Raw genomic sequence first — 23,119 nt, forward strand, 5'->3', positions numbered from 1 at the left:
ACATCTTGGATGAATCCAATTTACTGTTTCGGTTCTTCGCCCATCTCGACACAGGATCTGAAGTTATCAATACTATATTGCTGTAGCTGTGACTGACAGTTGCTGTCTTCTATTATTGAAGTTCGAGTTCAAGTTCTGCTTTCATTCGATTTAAGCTCAAAGAACAATCGAAGACTAAGGAATCCATCATTCAAGGGTCAAATCTCCTGCTTTTATATTCACATCCTAGCGATACCGGAACTTGAACTCAGGCTCAAACCTGATCTCTCATAGGATCTGTGAGCCAGGACAAGGAAATTGTTCCTAGATACTTATCCATCCATTCATCCTCCTATCCCACCCGCTGACATCGTAGCACGTCGGCGGAAAGGAGTTCGAAAAAAATAATAATCACACCCCGGGCCACGGTACAAGTCCTGCCCAAATGACCTGTATACAAGCCCAACGGAATGACGCAGCATCTGGCCCGGAATCGATCGGACATATGCAGGCCTTAAAGTTTTTTTTTTTCTGCGCCGCGGACTTTTTTATTGTCACTGCCAGTGTCCGTTGATTAGTGGGTGTGAGTTGGTAGGATGGGTAAGGTGTAATGTGTCAGTGATTTCTTTTCTTTTTAATTTATTTCTGCTTTTGAAAAAAAGAAAAAAGAAAAATCGGCTCATCTGATTTTCATTTTCTACCCCATTTTCCATTATGTCTACTTAGAATTTGACCTATAATGTCCCGGATCTGGGACCTATAATACTATGGATTATATAGGTCGAACTTTGGAAACAGGGGTTAGACTAATAATCTAGAAACACATGGCGAATCTACGAGAACTGGGTATATGCCCGCTGAATCTCGATGATAGCATTCCCAATGATAGTTTTCCCTTCCATTTCCTCTTTTCAGGATGGGCTTGTTGATACACGTTAATGAGACCCGGTTATCTTGATCAGATTTCGACTCAGCCACTGTCATTTCCTTTGCTCCTGGTTCGACATGCAGCTCCTAAAGAAGATTCTCGCATTCATTCCCCAAGTCTCCCGAGGTCCTTGGGCATGTGAGCATGTCTGCTGACTAGATTGGCCCCTTCAATCACTGAACATAGTTAGCTTATACAACATGGCAATGCCCCCGGGTAAGTATCCATATGGAACCGAGTTGACATTTGTCATCTGTGAACATTGCCGGGTGCCCAGGTGATGGTCACGATAATCGATTAAATCCAATATCAAATCGATTCATGTCACATAATCTGCATGATAGACGACTCTAGACCCCTCAAGTCCTCTGTTTGTTCCATTCGGCTAGATACAATGCTATCAAGCATCTAACCACTAGCCGAATGAATCTGCAGTAAAGATCTCAGCTGATCTATTTACCTCCAGGTTCTTTCAGGGTCTCATCTTATCTCATCTCACCTTCTATTCTCTCATCGCATCGCTTACCTATAACTAACACCCCTTATACAGGTAAATATCCACGAGATACCGTAGTATTCTCGCTCTTACCTCTGCACCTTCTAGAGGATTCCTTTCAACAATGCCGCAACCCCGGATACCACAATCTATTTCATCCCATGTCATTCCTGAAGCTGATCACGCCCTAACGCCACGGCTAAACGTCGTGATACAGGCGCATGATCTCAGTTCTCCTCTGTCTAGGATGCTGACTCAGGGTCCAGGCCTCACGTTCTGGACTACCGAGCCAGGGGGCGGTCGTTGATTGTAACACAGGTGTTACTTTTTCGGGAGGCACGGTCGCTCAACTGGGATTCTGGAGTGCAGATTGAGGGGCTCTAGACAGTGTTCGAATGTTGTCCAGGCGGTAATAGAACCCGATGTGATAGGGGTTCAGAATGAAGGTATTTAGATCCTCTTGGTTTGTTGATAATCATATATCCAGGTCATGTTTTATCTGAAACATTGCATACCCCACATTCATGAGCCAGTGTTGATGTTTGCGTATGAGTCTCACTGGCACTCAGTAGGTGGAAAGGCGATTCCTCTTGCCTGGTCATCAGACGCAAGGTACTACCTAGTAACCTTGGGAATATTTCCCCTCTTCTTTTTGAGAGAAGGTCTGGCGGTTTCGAGTAGCGATTAGCACTTGCTGTCTTGTAACAGAGCCAGGATCATGCTCATCGGAACCCAACCTGGTAATACTTCAATTTTTGCCAGGATGATTCTAACTTCAAAGAGCCTCAATCTTATTTGCCCATGTTTGAAGGTTCATGTGAAACATTGAACCTTTATTGCCAATCATCAACCAAGAGGAAATGTTTTCCGCGGTTTGTACGAGCGCATTAGAGTACTGTACTGCGTATTTGCAAACTAAATCACCTAGCATATGGTTCATGTTGTGACATTCATGGATCTTCGACATGATTTATATGCCGCGTATAGTAGATAGCTATGCGTAGAATGAATGCAAGAAATATTGATGTCATAATTGTCATAAAATGTTTTCCCATTTTTTGTAGCTAGAGCTATGGTAGCATGCATTATGCAGAGCAAATAGGACCATATTGTCATCACAGGTTCCACACACGCTGGAAAGAAATGAACGATGAGACATCGATTGAGATGGTATCCGAACTTTTGGGATCAGAGAATGTAAAATCAGGAAAATGGTTCCGGGCGCCACGCTAAAGAGCAGATAGAAAGCAAAGGCAGATTAAGCGCCATATTTTGTGCAAGGTTGGAAAAAAAAGAAAAATGAGATCGGCATGTCATGAGGTGAACAGGGTTCACTCCTCGTCAGTTGCGGTGGCATCGTCACCTTCGCCCTCATTGTCCTCGGCTTCGCTGTCTGAATCACCACCATCGTCAAGGCCGGGAATACCACGCCACTCAACATAATCGCCTTCAAGCCAACGTCGGCTGCGAGGCAGATGGTATGGGTCAAAGGGGAAGTATGCGTCAAGTTGGTAGCCCAAATGGTCACTAGCGCGGATCTCGCGCGCCACTTGAGCGTTGGCGAGAGTGGCGATGCTTCGGAAAGCAGTGACACGGAGTCGCTTGTTGGATTCCAGAAGAGAGTTGACCCAAAGGAACTCGAAGTGCTGTACAATGCGTGCAAATTGTGTCACAATGCTGGGTGAGCAGATCTTGAGCGGGTTTAGTCGGGAGTAAATGGCTTTGTGCAGGCACTCCTTAATGTTAGGTGGGAAGGTGACATGGCCATCCTCAAGTTCGTCGATCTGCTCAGCAGTGTCTCCGTTCGCCGCGGCGGTGGTCAGATCTCGCCAACGGAAACAGAAAATGTAGAACACAGCTTGAGCCGTAGAGTAGAATGGAGAAAAGCGGCGAAGATCGGGTCCACGGCAGTTAGGTTCATAATCAGCTTGCAAGGCGGTCAGATGTGTGAGCAAGATGTCAAATACGTCGCGCACAACAGCCCCGGGAATATGAGCGCCACGAGCGACGTAGCTTGCTAGATAAGCAGCGGCGGATTGACGAGTAAGGCTTGACTGGGTCTTGCTGGAAATGATCTCCATGCACTCCGTAGTAAACACATCGACGAGTTCTGGCGACGCCTGAGAGAAATGGAAAAGGAGGAATTGGGAGTGCCGAGACTTGTAGGTTGGGAGGATGATGGATCGGAAGTAGCTCATAAGAAGAGCCAATATGTTTTTTCTATCTTCCCCACTGGCCGTTTGGAAGGAGTCCGAGAAGAATTCAAATAGGATATCGATGATACCGTCTACTTTGTGGATGTTTGACTTAATTTCGCTAGAGCGTCGATCATCCTCACCCTCGTCGTCGCTAATATCCGAATCGGAATCATCCAGCTCTTCTTCCGGATCCGGAGGCCCTTCCAGCAGGAAATCCTCTCCGAACTCATCTTCCACGTCTTCTAGATCGACTTGAATCTGCACGTCAATCTTGACAAGTCTCTCCGTAATGAGCGCGAGGATATCGGATTGAAGTTCAGGGGCGTAGGTGATGATTTCGATAAGGTTGCGGGTGTAGGCCAGGAAGCACTTCGCGGAGTCGGGGTCTGGAGGAAATTGCTGAACTAGAACCGGTGACAAGGTTCCACTTCCAGCGGGAATGAGTCGCAGAATATGGCGTAGAGCCAAGTGAACTCGAGAATAAATCTCCGTGGGCTGGACAAGCGGGTAGCCAGGCAGGCTGCCCGTGCCGCGGGGGACACCAGCAAGTTTACCGGTCAGCATTCGGAGAACGGGGACAAGGTAAGTGCCCTGTGCAGCGGCAAGATTTCCCAGAAATCGAATGTATAGCTTCATGTAGGCCTCATCCCGACCAAGCCATTCGCTGTTGAGCACGGCATGAACCAGGCCACTGCAGTTTCGGTCCAATGAAGCGATGTGAGAGAGGAGACCCATCAGATGGTTCTTGATGGTTTCGTGAGATGGAAGGTACCATGACTGCATGGTGGAGTCTGCCTTGCGGGGGTCAACGACAAAAATCTCCTTGATTTGATCGTAGGCCTCGCTCTCTCCCATGGTGACATGACGATGGATGGCACGACGCACTTCCTCACGAATCACTGCAACACCCTTCCCAGTACTACTCGCGAGAACAGCATTCTCGGCGACTGAGAATTCTCGAATCGAATTTTTGTCATTGAAGGTGACGCGGGCGCGCTTCTTGGCCGGGAGTTCAGGTAGGCCCTCCGCCGCGACGGAGGCGGGGGAAAGGGTCAAGTCGGCATCATCCATCTTGCGCTTGTTGCTGACTAGCTTGGAGGACTTAAGGATCGATACAGGAGACGATGGAATCATCTTGGATCGATGAATGGTAGGGGTGGCTGCGAGAGCCGGTGTGAGAGAGGCGGCGGCAACAGAGACCATGGCCAATGCTTTTTTTTAAAGTAATGAGAAAGGAATGAGTTATTGGAAAGGAAGAATAGAAGGCTGGTGAGTTGTCGACATCTGCCGGACAGTACCTCCGGTGAATGCAGAGGGGGTCAACTCGAAGCAGTGAATTGGACGCCAGGGACGGAGAACAAGCACACGACCGCCGAATAGGGTAATGTCTTCTGTTTCTTTTGCTACAGGGACGAAGGATCAGACTGCTAGTATTTGTCTTAACCCCTCTGAGAAAGATTCCAAACGGAATGAAATGATGAACACGATATCAACCGAGGTCAAAAAACATCGAAAGCGCCTTGGAAGGTCTTCATGAAGAAAAAAAATGCACTGGATTTGTTGTGGAGCCGTGGAGAACCCGTGACTCGTGAAGTGCCACTAGTCCATTTTAGGTAATATTGGTAATGATTACTCACACCCGATTTCTCAGGCAGAAACACCCATTACATCAAAATTCCAATGGTTTGCCCAGGTTGACTGACTTCCGACTTCAATGAAATTAATTGATTTACGTATCGGGGTCAATTTACTAATTATTCAGAAATAGAAAGTTCAAGAATTGAAGACCTTAGCAGTGGATTATGGAAAATGTTTCAAATTATCGATTTCTTTTCATGTTTTCAGTACCGAATGTCTTCAAGCATCCCCGATATCATACAAACGTACAAGATATCTGGATACCTAGAATCTAGGGTAACATGTCCTAACATACAGGATACGCGAATCCATCACAAATCCCGAAAAGGAAAATCAAGTAAACATTGAAAGCATCACAAGGACGTCAACAGAGGTCATTGTGGTAGAAGAACAGGAGATAGCAAACAACAGACAACAGGGGGCATAAATCAGAACTCAGGAACCAACGAGGCTCCTCCCATGGTATAGTGCGCAGGAAATCAGAATCAAATCGAGTCGTCAAGGAAAGAATAAGAGTTGGTCGTAGCGGGCGTCGTAAGGGAAAATCCAGTCCTATTAAGGACGCCACTGAGTGGGTCTGTCGATTATCCCGGCTCAGCCGGGCTCAGGAGGGATCATCGAAAGATCAGAGCCAAGGACCCGCATTGACGGGTCCTAGCTTGTCATCAAAGATACTACCATATAATTCTTCGATCTCAAGAAGGTAGTCATCCACGCTGAACTTGTATAGTCCCTTGCGGCTCAGATAAAGCTCCTCCTCATCCAGCACGTGGGGCGCACCAAACTCCTCGGCCACCTCGTTCACCTGCTCCAATTCTTTACTGAATGGGTGCACCTGGTGCAGCTCTGGCCTGAAGATCTCCTGAGAGGCTCGGATGGTAGGTGTACTACGTGGAGAATGCAGAGGGGGTGCCATTTTGGATTGCGAGCGCTTGCGAGCAAGGTCTTGGTGAGAGCGCTTGGTATGCGACAAGGCGCGCTGAGGGACCATTGGTGCGTCTGTGGACGAGGCTGACTGGGTAGAATTGCGTTGTTGACTTGCGACAGTTGCCGACCGCTTTGGGAAGTAGGAGGTGCCGTCAATGGGAGAGTAGTCGTGGGTAGAACCTTCGGGGGTAGTGACGGAAGATGTGTAACTGTGGGGAGAAATGGCGGCCTCTGAGTCGTCGCGGGATCGCAAAGAGGAAGCAGAAGAAGAGTGGGGAGAGTGCAAGTTTGTATTCAAATCAGGTGCGTTGTAGGCCAGCATGTTGGTGGTTGAGATGAGCTGAACAGGGCCAGATATATTACCGCGCTTGATCGAACCGGAATTAAATCTTGCATGGCCCCTAGGCTTCTCATCTCCCTGATACGGCATGGGCGCAGACACTTCCGGCCGCTTGTGGCGCTTGGTAAATGCGCGCGTGAGAGTCGACATGGTGAATTGGAATGAGTGTTATTGAAAGACGGGTTTGGGAAATCGAACAAATAATTTTTCAGTATTGAACAAATGAGGACACTTCGTTTGTTTTGTTTTGTTTTGTTTTGTGTAGTTTTGAGCTGATATCTTTGATCGAATCCGGTCAAAATATCAGACTAATCTCGCGTGGTCGCTGATAGCGGGATGCGGAGACAGCAAAGAATGAAGATCAATGCCGAGAATGTCCGGTCTCAGTGAGAAGGCGAAGTAATTGTGTCTGATACCGAAGTTCAGAAGTTTCGAATGAATGTTGAGACCACAACCAGACTATTTTGCACAGCAAAAAAAGGCAGCGGTGGACGTGGTTTTTGGTTTCCTGATGTCAGGGCAAGGAATGAGAGAGGGCGTACAACCAGGACGCGCCAGGGGCGATTTGATTTTAAAGAACAAGTAAGAAGAGAAGGGAGTCCAGGATCACAGATCACAGATCGGTTTTATCTGGAACTCTTTAAAGAAGAGAAAGGGAGAAAGAATGAAGGAATTCCCTAGAAGAAAAGAGAGATAGAGAAGGGGGGGGGAAAGAGGCAAGGGCCCTGAGAGAGAATAGTATGAACCACGGGCGCTTAGTGTTTGGAAGTTCCAGTCATCCACGCCTAACGGCCTGACCACCCGCACCACTCCCAGGCAAAAAAAAGGTCGAGAAAAGGTCCACTTTAATTCCCGTCCCAAGGTTCAGGTGGTCGAGCCACCTGGTTTAAAACTGATTTATGAGTTTTATGGGTTCTTCTTTTCAGGCTTCAGGCTTCAGGCTTCTAGGCTTTCAGGGTTCTCGTGGCGAGTCCATATGATTTTCCGGAACATACGGAGTATTCGGGGTTGATGTACATGGATCCAAGAAGGTCTACGAAAGTGCTTACTATGGGCGGATCATCTTATTATTATTACCTTCCGAGGAAAAGACTTAAGTGTCCGTGCCTAGAAGGGGCGCATAACGGAGAAAGGACATTGTCATGGGGGCGTTTTATCCTAGATCATTCGCCCCTCCTGGTGCCTAAGGAGGAAATGTCAAAAAAAGGAAATTCCTAAAATTGACAGAAAAATCCCTGGAGATAGGCAGACTTTCAAATATCGACGTGTTCAATTAGACCGTCAAGTACGGAGTACGCCCGGAAGATACCTATATTGACTATCTGTCCACGTCACACATCATGAGGTGTTAATTACTCCGATGTCAATCATTTGGGAATAATAATAAAAGGGAAAAGAATTTCCCTTTAATTGTGACGCAACAAAGACTCGGCTGCTTCTCTCATTCTGATGAAAGAAATACTGTAGACTGGTCAAGCATTCCCCGGAGATCCGTTTCACCACCGTAACTAATAGGCCGACTCTTGCTGAAAGAAGCCGGTGCTCCGTCAAAATTGGGCGGATCGCCAGGTCCCAGGCACGGGAAGATTCAGGAAGGGCCAATCACATCATGATATAACGCTATCCGACGCCGCCGGCGTGATCCTGGTGCGATGGGCGCTTGGAGGCTGCAGGGCTGCTGCACCTGATTGATCCCCGTGGTTGCGACCGGTGCTTTTCGATTTTTCATTCAAGCCAGTGAGGGGTTCGCTCGTGGGTCATTTTCATAGATGATGTGGGCCTTGGGTTCTTTAATCTTAAAAAAATCGTGGATAACCCCCTAAGACTCGGCCTCCACTGTTACCGAATCAAGTGGGTCTCAAGATCCAATGCAGCTGAGAACGCATTCGAGGGTGGCCAACGAGAAAACAAAAATAGTAGTCTCTACTCCGTACTATTCTGTGGTTTCCGCAAGGTGAGCATGCTCTTGCCCAAATTGTAACTCGTATATTATTGCTTCAGAGGCGACTGGTCACATATAGTTTTCTTCAGCCATGAAACACACGGTCGGAGGTTATTTTAGTCCGTCGCAGGTTGAGTGTAACCCGATCTTCAGTACGGGGTACCTCCCTGAATTTATGGATGAGAAACTTCAAATGTCGCAGAATTACTGGGATCGGAAACTTCAAAAGTATATGCTGGATCTCACTCTGGATAGCTCATCAGCCTTGGCTCTCACAGGTTCACTGCTAGTAACTCCCACGAGGTGCTCGCTAGAAATATCAATCAGTGAGGGCGCAACACCGTCGGTGCCCCCGGGAACAGTATGATGTGAATATGCTGGGGAGGATCCAGCGTCTTGGGACCGTATATGGCCTGCATACGGACTCCGTATAGAATGATCGTCCTGGGGCTGCCAGGCAAAAGGTGTTGAGATCCCATGGAGTTCCAAGTCTGTGGAGCTGGGGGCTCGCCTGTGGCTCGGGGTGATTTGGATTCCGGCGACCGGCCCTGGAGCTACAGAAACACTGGATGGCACCTGGTTGATCGTGAATTGGTCAGAGACAGCACCCATCCAGTTCCCCATATCGGGCCAATCTCGTAAAGGAAGCTTGGACCACTCCTCCATGCGTGTGGACTTGGTCTTCTGCTCGTCTGCTTTCGCGACTGCTTGGACCACTGTGTCCGGCATATTACCCTGGAGGGTTACTAATGCACTATACAGAGCCGCCTCTGTTTCTGCTAGTCTCTGTTCAAGTTGATTGAGATACCCTAGAGGCAAGCCCCTTAAGATGGTCAATGTTGAGTTTCCAATATTCCTTCAAGTTTTCGCCCCAGTGAACTCATACTTGGATGGATGGATGGAATAAAAATAGCTTACCTTTTGCCACTTTCAGGGTATACACACTTAGATGGCTCACCAGAGCATTGCGAGCAGCATGGACTGCAATAAAATTAGCATACATACTTTGGACATGATTCTTTGTCGTCTATGACAAAAGAATGGGGCGTACAGTTTTCGATCGCACTATATTCCTGTCAGGGCTGCTGATATTCTGGGTCCACTCTGGGGAACTCACTTTGCACTTTCTCTGTCTGCAGGCCTCACATGATATGGGATTCAGATCATCATTATCTATACATTCAAAGGTTAGCATATCTGCCGTGTATGCTTGCATAGTGGGTCCTCTCGCCTGGTATGGTGTTCTCAGAAGGTCTTGTCCGTTTTTGTGTGCGCGGCCCCATTTGGAATATTCTTGCTGTTGAAGGCCTTATTCCTTCCTAATTCAAATAAACTGCAAGTGAATAAAAGGGCAGGCCAATGGTTGTATACCCAATCATTGAGAATCATTGATATGATGTGTTCATTGAGAAGAGGCAAAGGCTGCTCGGACAAAGAAACCTCCGGGGGTGTATCACGTGCACCACTACCGGCATGATCTTGGAACTAAAGAGCAAAACTGGGGTAAAGTGAGGTTTAGGCAAAAGTTTTAACCAGTTTTTAGCTAGAAGGACGTCTTGAGGCATATTTTGAAATTGGTTTGACAACTAATATGGTTGGAAACGTTTAAGGTTGTTGGTGGATGGCCACATAGTATACACTATACATATGTATACTGCTCGGGTAGTAGACGCTAGATCCACCGTGACTGGAGCAAACCATCATCTACCTATGATCCGAGTCATTGGTACTACATGTCTCATACTCAAACCTGATATTTCAAACTTAAGACATATATAACTGTAGAACTCAGACCAAAGTGTTTTTGACTTGTACTAGAAAAAATAAACTTCAATTTTGAGGCCTGCTTTCTCAAGTGCTCAAGTTCCAAGTTGAACCATGTCTGGGGGTATCCACCGGTACTATTAACCTCAAGTGCTTGGAATGCCAGTAGTAATACCTACTAGGTAACATTTAAATTTATATATCAACTTCCATTCAAACATTTGAATGTTTGAACGGAGTGATACTACCTACTAGGTACTAGCCCTGCCCAGGTGGAGTACTGAGCTGCCAGTGTCTCAGTAGTATCATAATCGATACTTAGTACTATTTGAACATTCAATGTTTGAATGTTATACCTCAAGTGCTAGATACTACATATAAATATGTTTAACACTCAAGTCTTCAAATTTGAGAATAGTGACTCGGATGATCAATGTGTAGATGTCTTTGCTTGATTTCAATGTTAGAGGGATACAAACTGCCACTGGCACAATTTCATCTCGAGGTCTAGCTAGTCCATCATGATTCAACTTGAAGTTCCAAGGCTCTTCAAGTTATCCATCATGGATGATACTACTTGGCTACATAAGTTCAAGTTTGATCTTTGAGGACAATTTCATAGATTGGCGGTGCAAGATCTTTAGTATTTTCATCGCTTGGTGGCGCGATAACTTGAATCATGTCAATCGGGGTTTTCAAAGCAACCGCCAACAAGGCCCCATGTTGCAACTCGAAAAATTCGGTGCTTGAGAAGCATATAAATTGTGTCGCGGAATTCCTTTTTCAGCATATCCTTGACTTCTTCAGGAACTTCAAAGCCTCGAGCTTTACGACAACAGTGGCATTCAAGAGTACAATGCCCAACTCCAAGCTTCCGCATAGGAGAAGGTTCACGACTAGAACAACAGCCACATCTACGGGCACAGCAACCGTTCTTGGAAGCACAATCCTCCGTAAGTAATTGATGCATATACCACTTCGGGTGAGAGCGCCATAGATCAAAAGCATGTCGCTGATATCCATCTCTTAGACACATGTAATAATGCTGCCACTTTCGTTCTAAGATCCAATATTTCTTGTTCAAAAGCTCCCGTGTCTCATTGCTATCCATACTGATATGGGCTCGGAGTCTGATTGCTATTTCTCGTTGAACAAGTTCTCGGATATCCTCCTCAAGAAAGTAGAGGAGATGCGAGATATGAGGCTCTTCGGCAGGAATCTCACTGTAATGTCCAAATATGCGATGTCTTTGAAGAGCATTTATGTCTCCCGATTGCTCAAGGCGGGCTTCCTTAGTAAAAGTGTCGCCCACCAAACGATCGCATTTCGAGATATATTCTTCACTTGGTTGGAACCTATCCGGTTGATCCTGCTTCAAGTTCTTTTCTGATCGACTGCGAGAAGGTATCGGCATCTTCAAGTTTGAAACGAGAATTTATCAGTGACTAGTAACAATACTACTAGGTATGATGGAATTTTTTTTCCCGAATGTGATGGGAAAGTTCAAGTTATACCCCGGGATCTGTCCTATCGTACTAGCACTTAACATTTAACGAAGGCCCCGGGCCTCGGGGGTCTGTCCATGATTTAATCATGATGCTGACTCGTTCAAAATGACAACTACTATGAATATTATTAGATAGCAGGTATCAAATATTGGTTACTTAACATACATGTCTACCTAGTCCTGGTATGTATTCCACCTAGGCACCTGGCAAGGTGCCGGTTTAGGCATCGGCGGATGTAGCCTGGAGTACTTCCAAGGAATCCAAGGTGGAAGGGCTCCCGAGCCCTGGAGCCCTCCAGCTGTCGCCGGGTGTGATGCAATCGATTAGTCAGTTATACATAGAAACCCGGAAAATAATATGGCCGGGATCGGGTGTCGGCTCGTACATGTCTGGGGACAGACTACAACACACTTGAATCCATTTCTATTTTCTTCAATGGTGACAGTCGTTGGTGAAATGTAAAACAACTCACAGAGGATGGCCACTCCATCGTCGGTCAGTACTCGCATTGAGGAAGATGAGCCAGGTTGGACTTATGGGAGTCGACCTCCAAAGCGGCGCAAAGGAGCTTTACCCGCCGATGCCTCAAATCCCTCTCCTCGTGAGATCGGCTTTATGAGAGAGTCTCAAAATGATGGCTCTGCCAGCTTTCTAGGAAGTTCCAGTGGAATTCACTTTATTCGACATGTGTACAGCGCTTTTGCCCGTCGATCTGCAGATCTTCAACAGACCCGCGCTCGAGATAGAACCTCGGTGCCTGGTGAGGATGATCGGTTGCACCGAGGTCCTGGAGGTAATCTCGACACAAATGAGATATGGTTGGCAGAAGAATTGAACTACTCGATGCATACCTTGATTTCTTTTGAAAATCTTATTTGCTGGACCCGCCTCTACTTTGAGAATTGGCACCCAATCTTTCCTTGTTTGCATGCACCAACCATTTTGAAGGTTATGGAGAAAATTGGTCAACAAGGCCTTGACTCTGTGGAAAGACTGGATGCGATAATTATTCGCTGTATTGTCTCGATATCCCTAGCAGACAACAGGCAGACCATTGTGCCTGGATCAAAGCTAGGACCGGTGCCTGTCGCGTTGCTGTTTCACAGCGTGCAGCATATTATGCAGGACATACATAGCCTATTAGCGGAGCCAACGACCCTGCCACTTTTGCAAGCTGCGTTTACAGCCCAACTTACCTTGGCCTCTCTTTTGCGTCTTAATGCTGCCTCTCGCGTGGGAGGGGTGATCACACGAACAGCTTTCCACTTGGGTCTGCATCGGTGCCCAGGTCGTTTCGCATGTTTCAGTGATGAAGAAGTCCAGATTCGAAGACGTCTTTTCTGGTCAATATACTCCCTGGAGCGATATTTGTCACAGGCTCTTGGAGTTCCGCTAAGCATTCGCGACGATGACATTGACGTTTGCTACCCGGGGGCTGAAAGACATGCCAGCGCGAACGCAGGCACTCCCGATACTCAACGCCTTCAGCTACTCTCCCACCTTGCGAAGTTTGCGAGGATAAGAGGTTTAATTCTTGAACTGCGAAACAAGTCTATCTTGCATAGCCATGCTGGCACTGTTGAGGCATCGCACGTCAACGGCGAGCTCTCTCAATGGTGGAATGAGGTTTATGATGACGTCCATCCAATTGATGAGGATTCGAGTGCCCCCTCTGAGCCAGGCAAAACCTTAGCTCCGTATCACCGTCTTTTACTCATCGTATTCAGGCACGAAGCAATCATCTCCATGAACAGGCCCCTGCTTGCGTCCGACAAGCCTAATGCAGAATACAAGAATGCTCTACAAACTTGCATCGCCTCTTCGCGGTCCTTACTTGCTGCATTGAAGCAGTACATGTCCTCTTCATCTGAAGCTCCTCTAACGTGGCCTTCTTTTACATGGATCACGTGGATGGCATCTCTCATATTAATGTATGCATCCTGGGAAGGCGAACTGCCTATTCCTACAGCATTGAAATACGCGAGAATTGGCATCTCCGTTCTACAGAATCTTGCTCTTCGCGGTAGCAGTTGGCCCGAAACATGCATCGAGGCGATTCGAAGTATGGAGTCTGCTTTGCAATCGAGCGCCTCTGAACGCCACGAGGAACTAGCATCTGGCATTCTTACTGCTGAGAGGGGTAACCATCCCAATCCAAGCGGATCTCCGAATTTGAACGAGCGTTCAACCCGTGACAGAAACGGACAGTCAAGCAGGAGGAGGTCCACATTCACCACCTCCGATCCTCAAGGAGCTCGGAATGCGCCTTCATCTATGAACGGGCAACAGTTTCCAGCATCGATGGGTCCAGGCAGACCCGGGGTTCCTTCCAATGACCTGAATAACTATCCAGGTATCTCGCCGTCAGATCATGCGAGCACTGGAGTTGAGGCGTCATTTGTTGACAACTACTCACTAAACGGGCAGACATCTGGGGGTCTCATCTTTGGAAATATGATGGCGAACACAAACGCACCTTTCTGTCCTGGGGGAGTAGGTCAAGATGCTGTGCCTTTCTCCGATCCATCTGTCTTCATGAATGATCTTTGGAGTGTGGCGGACGGACCTTGGCTTATTGATGGCAACTTATTATAAAATGTACATATTGTATTTTTACTTAAATATAAGCTATATGAGTGGAGTACTGACTTGAGAGTATCTCAATACATTGATCTAAAAGCAACTTGAATCATACTTTGTAAATGTTTGTGACCTCTCGCTCTTTATCCAGTATCAGTCGCAACTGTCCCTTGTCCTTGCCAGCGGAGAAAAGCCCCGCTCTCAGTTGATCCAAGTACAACTCATAAGCCGGCATATACCCCCGAACAAAGCTCACAACCTCCTCATCCGACATGCCTCTGTTCTTCCGCTGCCAGAGCGCATGTTCTTGTTGAATGCGCCATTCATAAACATTGACCAGATCATCGGTGTCCAAATGAACCAAGTAGTCAAAATGACCTGGGCCCATGAACAACTCACAATACCGTTGAAGAGACCCATTGACCTCCAGAAGATGTTCAATCGCATGGTCCTTCAATGTTTCTATCACGTAGCCCGACTGGTTTGATCCCTTGACAGCGCTGTTCCATCGCGATCGAAGCTGATCCTCCTCCAAAGGCTGAAATCCAACACACCACCCTTCAAAAACGACGATATCAATTATCTCGCCTGATGAAATACGCGCCCACTGTTCGGATGGAACTCTTCCGCCCTCCCCATTAAACAGACTTTTATCAAATGACGGGAGCAGCGTCTCTTGAGATGAATCCCGCACGCTCTTGAAAAACGAGACGGATAAATCCGTATCATGTGTTCCCGGCTGTCCACGAGTTTGAAGCAGTTTGTTCTGGGGATTCGCTAATCGGACTTTGACTAGATCATCGTGGTCGAAATACAAGTCGTCCAGGGAGATGTTGATTGTCTTGTAATTGTGCTTGTTGCGGAGAGTGTCCACGAGCGCATCTGTCCATGTGGATTTTCCGCTACCCTGGAGGCCTGTCAGGCCAAGTAGGAATGGGCCATGCGCTGCTTGAGATTTGGCGTGTGCTTCAATATGGGGTATAACGTGTCTCAAGACATTGTCGATGTTCTCTTTGGGGATCTTGAACGACATGATTGAATACGATGGTGATCTGCTAGAGGAGTCTGAAGACCTGAAGACTTTGCTCGATGAAGCAAAAAGTAGGTGATTGGTATTCAATTTTTTCAAGGATTGAATCCCATGTCAGTCTGGTACCTGGAGTCTCGAATGTAATCGAATTAACCCCACTACTAGTGGCTTGATAGAACTTGGGGTAATACTTTCCGCCTTCACCTTGTTCCACTTTTCGATCTCGGACATGTCTTTGTCCGAATAGACCCATCGGGAATGAGAACTCCCGTTTGCCCATTAACCAATAACTAAATTCCCTCGGACTTGAAAACCTCCGGTCAATTGTCGTCACAATGGGCATTGAATGTTCATTGGCCAATATAGTGGAATTGTATTGAGTCTTGGTCTTGATGATGCGCATGCAAGATGATCTAAGATCAGATGTCAAAGTCTTTAAATTCCCCCGCATGCGCGTTTCTTGACCCCTCATCAAAAAGTTCAACTTCACAGAATTTCATCCTATCTCAAAATGTCTCCTTCTATCACCAACCCCAAGACCTATAGCATCGCCTCCATCCCTGCTGATGGCATTGGCCCAGAGGTCATCGAGGCTGGTATTACTGCCCTCAACGCTCTGACTGATACCCTGAAGACATTTAAGCTCGAGTTCAAAAACTACGATTGGAGCTCTGAGACATTCAAGAAGACTGGAAAGTACATTCCCGATGGTGGACTTGATGAGCTAAAGAAGCATGATGCTATCTTCTTCGGTGCCGTTGGTGCCCCAGGTAAGCAAGAATCTCAACAAAACATCTTTTTCTGAGGTATCAATCTAACAAGTATACAGATGTCCCTGACCACATCTCTCTCTGGGGTCTGCGTCTGGCTATTTGCCAGCCCATGCAACAATACGCCAATGTGCGTCCTACACGCATTTTCCGCGGCACTGAGTCTCCTCTCCGCAACTGTAAGAGCGGTGACCTTGACTGGGTCATTATTCGTGAGAACAGTGAAGGTGAATACGCCGGCCAGGGTGGTCGCTCGCACACTGGCAAGCCCTGGGAAGTTGCCACTGAGGTCTCCATCTTCTCTCGCCATGGTGTTGAGCGCATCATGCGCTTTGCTTTTGAGACTGCCCAGAAGCGTCCTCGTAAGCTCTTGACTGTTGTGACTAAGAGCAATGCTCAGCGTAACGGTATGGTTCTCTGGGATGAGGTTGCCAAGTCCGTTGCTCAGGACTTCCCTGATGTTACCGTTGATAAGATGCTGGTTGATGCCATGACCACTCGCATGGTTCTGAAGCCCGAGAGCTTGGACACGATTGTTGCTACCAACCTGGTGAGTACAGGAAACGCACTCCGATCATATAAACCTTCATTATGATGAATACTGACTGATTCCTTCAGCACGCTGATATCCTTTCTGACCTGGCTGCTGCCCTTGCTGGATCTATTGGTATCGCCCCTACCTCCAACCTTGACCCTTCCCGCCAGTACCCCAGCATGTTCGAGCCTATCCACGGCTCTGCTTTTGATATCACAGGAATGGGTATCTCTAACCCCGTGGCTACTTTCTGGACTGCCGCAGAGATGCTTGCCTGGTTGGGTGAGGAGGAAGCCTCTAAGAAGTTGCTGGTCTGCGTGGAGAACGTTTGTGAGCAGGGTGTCCTGACTCGCGATTTGGGTGGAAATGCCACTACAAAGGAGGTTACTGATGCAGTTGTTGCCGAGATTAAGAAGCTGGGCTCTAAGGCATAAGCGATTCACTGCAAATAGATGGCACTGGACGAATTATGTGATTTATTTTCTTCTTCTGTGATTATTGTTAGCAAGTACTGGGTACAAATTGAATGATTGATAATATATATAAAACGTCCCATAATGATGAAAGATAGCTTCAATGTTAGAAGTTGTGTAGAGACTCGGAGCCGAGTAGAGATCCGAGTACCTAGGTAGTAAGTATGTATGTATAGTTCGGAGTTTTGAATCTTGAACCCTACTAGGGAGATCCAGATGTCCGAGTCATGATTCCTCTGCTTAAGCGACTGAAAAATGTTCGTCTGCACAGAGAAATTGAACTTGAAAGAAACCCGGTCGACATGGACCAGACCATTCATTCCAGTCTATACAAGCGAGTAATAGCTGCTACCAATCACTCTCAAAATTTGCGAAGGTTTGAATGGCGGTTTGATGCCTAGATAAAAATTGTGGTGTGATCTTTCTTAGCGCCTTGGGATTAAACTACGAGTATCAGATGGGAATGAAAACACTCAAAAGAATCAAGTTCACTATACACAGGGCTTATGAGAGATAGAAAGAGATAGGAGACACAAAGGAGGACAGGACATAATAGAACAACGCCATGGGAAGAAAACATGGGGAAAAATGGTACACCTGGGTTAGAATTGGGGGGACCAAAAGGCCACCATACAGAGAAAGCTCTGAGTACCATCTTGTATGGTTATAACCCCCCAGAATGGCGGAGTTGCCGTCTAAGGTTTAGGGGGGTCATTTCGTCTTCTTCCTTTCTTTTTTTCCGTCTTTGATTTTTTAAATTATTGTTAAGCGTAGATGCTTTACCGGTCAACCTCACCGAACACCAAATCCATGGTACCTAGAAAGACATGGTTTAGCAATTGCTATGGAAAATTTCAGGTAGTTTGACTTACCAATAATGGCGACGGCATCAGCCAGCAAGTGACCACGAGAGACCTGATCGAAACCACCCAAGTGGGCGAAACCAGGGGCACGAATCTTGCAGCGGTATGGGCGCTCACTGCCGTCACTGACAAGGTACACACCCATCTCACCCTTAGGAGCCTCAATGGCAGAGTATGTCTCACCAGGGGGCACGGAGTAACCCTTGGTGAAGAGAAGGAAGTGGTGAATGAGAGCTTCCATGTTCTCCTTCATGGCAGCACGGGGAGGAGGTGAGATCTTGTAGTCCTCGACACGGACGGGACCGGCAGGCATCTTGTTCAGACATTGCTGGATGATGCGAAGGGACTGACGGAACTCCTCCATACGGCAGAGGTAACGGTCGTAGCAGTCACCGTTGACACCAACGGGAACGTCAAACTCGACCTGGTCGTAGGCATCATATGGCTGCGACTTACGGATATCCCAGGGGACACCGGAACCACGGAGCATAACACCAGTGAAACTCATGTTCAAGGCATCAGCAGCGTTAACAACACCGACACCCTGGGTACGGGCCTTCCAGATACGGTTGTCGGTCAAAAGCTCCTCTCCGTCTCGTCGATACGGTCACCGAACTGAGTAGCCCACTGGTAGATGTCATCCAGGAGACCAAGAGGAAGATCCTGAGACACACCACCAGGGCGAACATAGGCGGCGTGGAGACGGGCACCGGAAACACGCTCGTAGAATTCCTAATGAAATATCGCATTTCTAGGTTAGCGAAAACAACTACTTCTCTTCCTACCCGTCATTGTGAATGTTGAATCAATTGAGATTTCCGTGGACTCACCATAAGCTTCTCACGCTCCTCGAATCCCCACAGGAAAGGTGTAAGAGCACCAACATCCATGGCGTGGGAAAGAACAGACATAAGGTGGTTCAAGACACGAGTCATTTCGCCGAACAGGGTACGAATCCACTTAGCACGGTCCGGAATCTCGATGTTCAACAGCTTCTCAACAGCAAGAGCAAAGCACTGCTCGTTGGTCATCATGGAGACGTAGTCCAATCGGTCGAAGTAAGGCAGAGCCTGCATGTAAGTCTTGTACTCAATCAACTTCTCGGTACCACGGTGCAGCAGACCGACGTGGGGATCGGCGCGGACAATTTCCTCGCCATTGAGCTCCAGAATCAATCGTAACACACCGTGGGCAGCAGGATGCTGAGGACCGAAGTTGACTGTGTAGTGACGAATCTTGCGGCCTGTACCCTCTGCCTCGGACTCGAGACCAGCGGCATCGGGACTCTCGGTAGGCCCCTTGTTGGCCAGGGAAGTGAAGGTCGGGTCGGTCGGAATCAATCGTGTGGCCTGGTAGCTGGTGGCCTCGGCATATCGGCGAGGGACAGTAGTAGTTATGGAACGGGAGCGAGGCACAGATGTGTTAAGGAAGGTGGAGGGGCGGAGACAGAGTCTTTTGGGCGCATTGCCCGCCAGGCGAGCGAAGGAAGCGGCCATGGAGGAAGGTGTGAGGGGAGAGGGACCAATTGAGGAAATAATGGAATGGCTTCCTCAATCCAGGCACATCCAACAATGTAAAGTGGAGGCTCTAAGCTGCAGCGGTATAAGGAACCTGGCAATAAGTGAAGATGGAGGTCGCGCTCCAGTTTTGGCAAAGTCACGTGAATGAGCTGTAGGGTCATCAGTCCGATTCTGGTTGGCTGACGGAACCTTTCACAAACCACAATACATATCGCGGGAAATTATGCGTAATATCTGGTAATATTCGTAACACTTCCGTTACTTTATGCCTCAGGCATACATACAAGAAAATCATCTCAAGAAATTATTCTTATCGCCGATCTGCTAAATTTCAATCTTCACCTTCAACCGTTCAACCCCGCCTTTCACACCATGGCGCCTCTTGTTCCATCGCAGGGGGAGCTGCAGCGTCGCCGTGTAAGTATTGCAGTCAATGCATATTTTATATCCTTGTGTCGCACGGCTAATCATTTGCTAGCTCATCGGTATTAACGCAGAGACTGTCACCAACATCCCATCCACAGATTTCCCTGGCCATTGGCCTGGAGAGTCGCATGGTTGGGCCCTCGACAAATTCAAGAACGTATGTCAAGAAAAACCATACAGAAATTCCCTTTGCGAACAAACTCCAGGAGCAATGCTCACAATGCCCCACTGTAGGATTTCAAGGTCGACTACCACCGCAATGACCCGTACGAAGCCTCCTTCTCTTTGATCGGTCTGGACGCTGCTGTCGCCAATGCTTTCCGCCGCATTCTGATGGCCGAAATTCCCACTCTGGCTATCGAGACTGTCTATGTTCACAACAACACCTCGGTCATTCAAGATGAGGTGCTAGCCCAGCGTCTCGGTCTCATCCCGCTTAAGGGTTCTGTGGAGGGAATTAACTGGATGCACTGGGAGCAGAAGTCTCCCAGTGATGAGGCAGCCGCTGCCCCCGAGCTCACCGATTTCAACACTGTCGTCATGCATCTCGTTGTCGAGTGCACCAAGAACCCAGACGCTGCCGAGGATGAGACAGACGCTCGTAAGCTGTTCCACAACGCCCATGTTTACGCCAAGCACCTCACTTTTGAACCCGTTGGTCGCCAGGAGCAGTACTTCGTTGGCGAGGGTGCCATTCGCCCTGTGAACCCGGACATCCTGATCGCCAAGATGCGTCCCGGCCAACAAATCGAGATGGAACTGCACTGTGTCAAGGGTATCGGTGCTGACCACGCCAAATTCTCTCCTGTCGCTACCGCTTCCTACCGTCTCCTGCCGGATATCCAGATCCAACGCCCCATTATTGGTAACGACGCGAAGAAGTTCGCCAAGTGCTTCCCTAAGGGTGTCATTGGTCTCGAACCTGTCACTTCAGAGGAGGCTTCGCGGGCTGGAAGCGGCTACGAAGGTTACGCCGGTGAGATGAAGGCCGTTGTGAAGGATGCCTTCAACGACACTGTCAGCCGTGAGTGCTTGCGCCACGAAGAGTTCCAGGGTAAGGTGAAGCTGGGACGTGTTCGCGACCACTTTATCTTCAATATTGAGAGCTCCGGCCAGTTCGAAAGCGATACTCTGTTCCTGGAGGCCGTGAAGGTTCTGAAGCTGAAGTGTGCCCGCTGGAAGCGCGGTCTGGATGATCTGATGGCTTAAGAGTCGTGAGATCATTTACTCTCCGCGGGTCTCTTAATAATGCATTTGACTGGCGTTGGCATGTTTTTAACTTCAACTTCGTTTGCCCTGTACATTTATAAAAAGTTCGGAAAGTTGGCTTTACGAGGCCGGAGTCCGGATATCATTGTTTTTAGAAGACACGAGACTAGCTGATGTCTTTGAATTCTAAGTTTGATTGACTAAAATAAAATCTAGGCATTGCATCGTAATTTGATCTGAGTTCCTGACAAACCCGAGACACCATCCAGCTTAAGTTCTTTATTTGAAGTGCAGGCGGAACCGGAAGTCAATGGTGTATGCTGGATCACTGACTGCAATTTCCTGTCCATCCTCTACAAGCTCGCGTAGCTTGAGCTGTAGATTGGGTCTCGTGTGTTCCTCCAACTGCGGTGGGAAACGCTGGTAGAGGGTCTTTTCTTCTGTGCGCATGCTGGGCTTCTTCAATTGGGCCTCGGCTTTCTCGCCGAGGCTGTCAATAAAGTCACCCAATGTCATGTTCGCGTCAACATTCATATTGCGAGCAAGATTACCACATACGGGACAATCTGCCTTTTTTTCCGCTTCAAAAGTGTAGGTGTAAACACCCTCTTCGCCGGCGTACATCATGTAGTTCTCCAGGTAAGGGTTGCAAGATGTTGCAATCTTAAGCACCTCGGAGGTTGTCGATGCTGCAATTACAGCATTCGTGGATGCAATTGCTGGAATAATATTCTTCACAACTCCCTGGGTCATTTGAAAGGTCACGCCGTGGATATGGAATTGGTGGGATCGTTCCAGAGCAGTATTGTAGATCCAGGAAATGTGTTCCATGTCATCACTATCAAAAGTATCATCTTTGCGCTTCTCTTGCCATGCAATCTGGTGAGCCCATTCAATGCAATGTTGTGGCTGGCGAGGAATTGTAGCAATTGTGCAAAGGGGCACAGCGGGTCGAGGAGCATGCATATCAAGCTGGCACTCGATACACGATGAAAGGGTTGGCAGTATCACACGAGCCTGTCCCTTGAATCCTATTTTTACTAGTGAGTATAAATCTTGGCAAAATAAACCCGAGCAGATAGCCACGAACCTTCGGTTCCACCATCAATCAATGGCTTCAGACTCTCCGGGTCTTCGAGGTCAACCATTCCAACCAGGGTGGAGTTAATCCAGCGACGGGCTTCAATACTGTCGAGACCGCAGATAATGATCTTGAACTGCATGTAGTAATCCTCATCTTTGTCTTGGATCTTGCCAACATAAGGTGTGATTTTCACTCCTTTGACCCGCCTTTCCACAAAGGCAGCAGCAACCTCTGCTTTTGGTTTGCCAATATCTGCTTGTCGGAAGAGAAACTGTCGGTTGAGATTTGAAATGTCGATAGTGTCTAGTAATGCGGGTCAGTGATTCCGCACCCGTGAGTCGAAGCAAATGGACATACCCATATCAATAACATGGATATCTTTGAATCCCGAAAGTGCAAGATTCTTCAAAATCTCACAGCCCAGTCCACCAGCGCCGCTATATTACTTTTAGCCTTTCAGGTCTTCCCTGGGTAGAATGGGGGAAGAAACTAACATCACCCTAGAATCGATGTCAGTGCAAGTCAATAGATGTCTAGAAGCATCAACTTACAAGATTTTGGAGGACTCTAGGGCATTGATTGTGTCCTGTCCCGGGACCCAGTCTTCATCACTGAAAGGGCCAGGTTTAGATAAGACCTTATGGAGGTGGTTCCTATGTCATATGAGAATGTGACCGTACCATTATATAGCCTCAACTTGGCAAAATTTTCACGTTTGCGTACCAACGGTTCTGTCCTGTGGAAGGAGTAATGACAGATGTAGACATCGCGACTGAAGCTTTATGGAGCTTTTGACAGAGTGTACCCTGGTCGTGTCTCGATGTAGCTGAAGGCCTGCTTCGAATTAGGCACCAGGACTTGCTGTAATCTGATGGGTGTCTAAAGGAAGAAGATAATATTAGGGGTTCA

The 23,119-nt window shown here is 47.7% G+C and overlaps 10 protein-coding genes across 10 annotated transcripts; 3 read left to right on the forward strand and 7 right to left on the reverse strand.

Moving 5' to 3' along the window:
- Positions 1–2,734: 2,734 nt before the first annotated feature.
- N7483_009806 (rDNA-binding RNA polymerase I transcriptional factor) lies at positions 2,735–4,804 on the reverse strand (the record flags this gene model as incomplete). The annotated part of the gene is made up of 1 exon (XM_057093233.1): positions 2,735–4,804. The coding sequence occupies one exon, from the start codon at positions 4,802–4,804 to the stop codon at positions 2,735–2,737; it is 2,070 nt and encodes a 689-aa protein (XP_056944407.1).
- A 1,060-nt stretch (positions 4,805–5,864) lies between these two features.
- On the reverse strand, positions 5,865–6,656 carry N7483_009807 (uncharacterized protein; the record flags this gene model as incomplete). The annotated part of the gene is made up of 1 exon (XM_057093234.1): positions 5,865–6,656. The coding sequence occupies one exon, from the start codon at positions 6,654–6,656 to the stop codon at positions 5,865–5,867; it is 792 nt and encodes a 263-aa protein (XP_056944408.1).
- Positions 6,657–8,670: 2,014 nt separating this feature from the next.
- N7483_009808 (uncharacterized protein) lies at positions 8,671–9,462 on the reverse strand (the record flags this gene model as incomplete). The annotated part of the gene is made up of 3 exons (XM_057093235.1): positions 8,671–9,234; positions 9,407–9,429; positions 9,450–9,462. 3 exons carry the CDS (start codon positions 9,460–9,462, stop codon positions 8,671–8,673), a joined length of 600 nt encoding a protein of 199 aa, XP_056944409.1.
- Positions 9,463–10,894: 1,432 nt separating this feature from the next.
- N7483_009809 (uncharacterized protein) lies at positions 10,895–11,626 on the reverse strand (the record flags this gene model as incomplete). The annotated part of the gene is made up of 1 exon (XM_057093236.1): positions 10,895–11,626. The coding sequence occupies one exon, from the start codon at positions 11,624–11,626 to the stop codon at positions 10,895–10,897; it is 732 nt and encodes a 243-aa protein (XP_056944410.1).
- A 571-nt stretch (positions 11,627–12,197) lies between these two features.
- N7483_009810 (CeGAL family transcription factor) lies at positions 12,198–14,315 on the forward strand (the record flags this gene model as incomplete). The annotated part of the gene is made up of 1 exon (XM_057093237.1): positions 12,198–14,315. One exon carries the CDS (start codon positions 12,198–12,200, stop codon positions 14,313–14,315), a length of 2,118 nt encoding a protein of 705 aa, XP_056944411.1.
- Positions 14,316–14,409: 94 nt separating this feature from the next.
- N7483_009811 (TDA10 family protein) lies at positions 14,410–15,333 on the reverse strand (the record flags this gene model as incomplete). Its single annotated transcript, XM_057093238.1, has 1 exon — positions 14,410–15,333. One exon carries the CDS (start codon positions 15,331–15,333, stop codon positions 14,410–14,412), a length of 924 nt encoding a protein of 307 aa, XP_056944412.1.
- A 508-nt stretch (positions 15,334–15,841) lies between these two features.
- On the forward strand, positions 15,842–17,069 carry N7483_009812 (putative tartrate dehydrogenase; the record flags this gene model as incomplete). The annotated part of the gene is made up of 3 exons (XM_057093239.1): positions 15,842–16,100; positions 16,160–16,650; positions 16,719–17,069. 3 exons carry the CDS (start codon positions 15,842–15,844, stop codon positions 17,067–17,069), a joined length of 1,101 nt encoding a protein of 366 aa, XP_056944413.1.
- An 818-nt stretch (positions 17,070–17,887) lies between these two features.
- On the reverse strand, positions 17,888–19,467 carry N7483_009813 (NADH-quinone oxidoreductase subunit D; the record flags this gene model as incomplete). The annotated part of the gene is made up of 4 exons (XM_057093240.1): positions 17,888–17,925; positions 17,981–18,559; positions 18,583–18,703; positions 18,802–19,467. 4 exons carry the CDS (start codon positions 19,465–19,467, stop codon positions 17,888–17,890), a joined length of 1,404 nt encoding a protein of 467 aa, XP_056944414.1.
- A 396-nt stretch (positions 19,468–19,863) lies between these two features.
- N7483_009814 (DNA-directed RNA polymerase core subunit RPC40) lies at positions 19,864–21,126 on the forward strand (the record flags this gene model as incomplete). Its single annotated transcript, XM_057093241.1, has 3 exons — positions 19,864–19,908; positions 19,970–20,074; positions 20,152–21,126. The coding sequence occupies 3 exons, from the start codon at positions 19,864–19,866 to the stop codon at positions 21,124–21,126; spliced, it is 1,125 nt and encodes a 374-aa protein (XP_056944415.1).
- A 279-nt stretch (positions 21,127–21,405) lies between these two features.
- Positions 21,406–22,977, reverse strand: N7483_009815 (NEDD8-activating protein UBA3; the record flags this gene model as incomplete). The annotated part of the gene is made up of 5 exons (XM_057093242.1): positions 21,406–22,149; positions 22,197–22,513; positions 22,568–22,647; positions 22,762–22,863; positions 22,934–22,977. The coding sequence occupies 5 exons, from the start codon at positions 22,975–22,977 to the stop codon at positions 21,406–21,408; spliced, it is 1,287 nt and encodes a 428-aa protein (XP_056944416.1).
- Positions 22,978–23,119: the final 142 nt, after the last annotated feature.

Source organism: Penicillium malachiteum (assembly GCF_028827825.1).
Source record: "Penicillium malachiteum strain IBT 17515 chromosome Unknown utg000004l:1.0-4883003.0:1.0-4884900.0, whole genome shotgun sequence".
Lineage (NCBI taxonomy): Eukaryota > Fungi > Ascomycota > Eurotiomycetes > Eurotiales > Aspergillaceae > Penicillium > Penicillium malachiteum.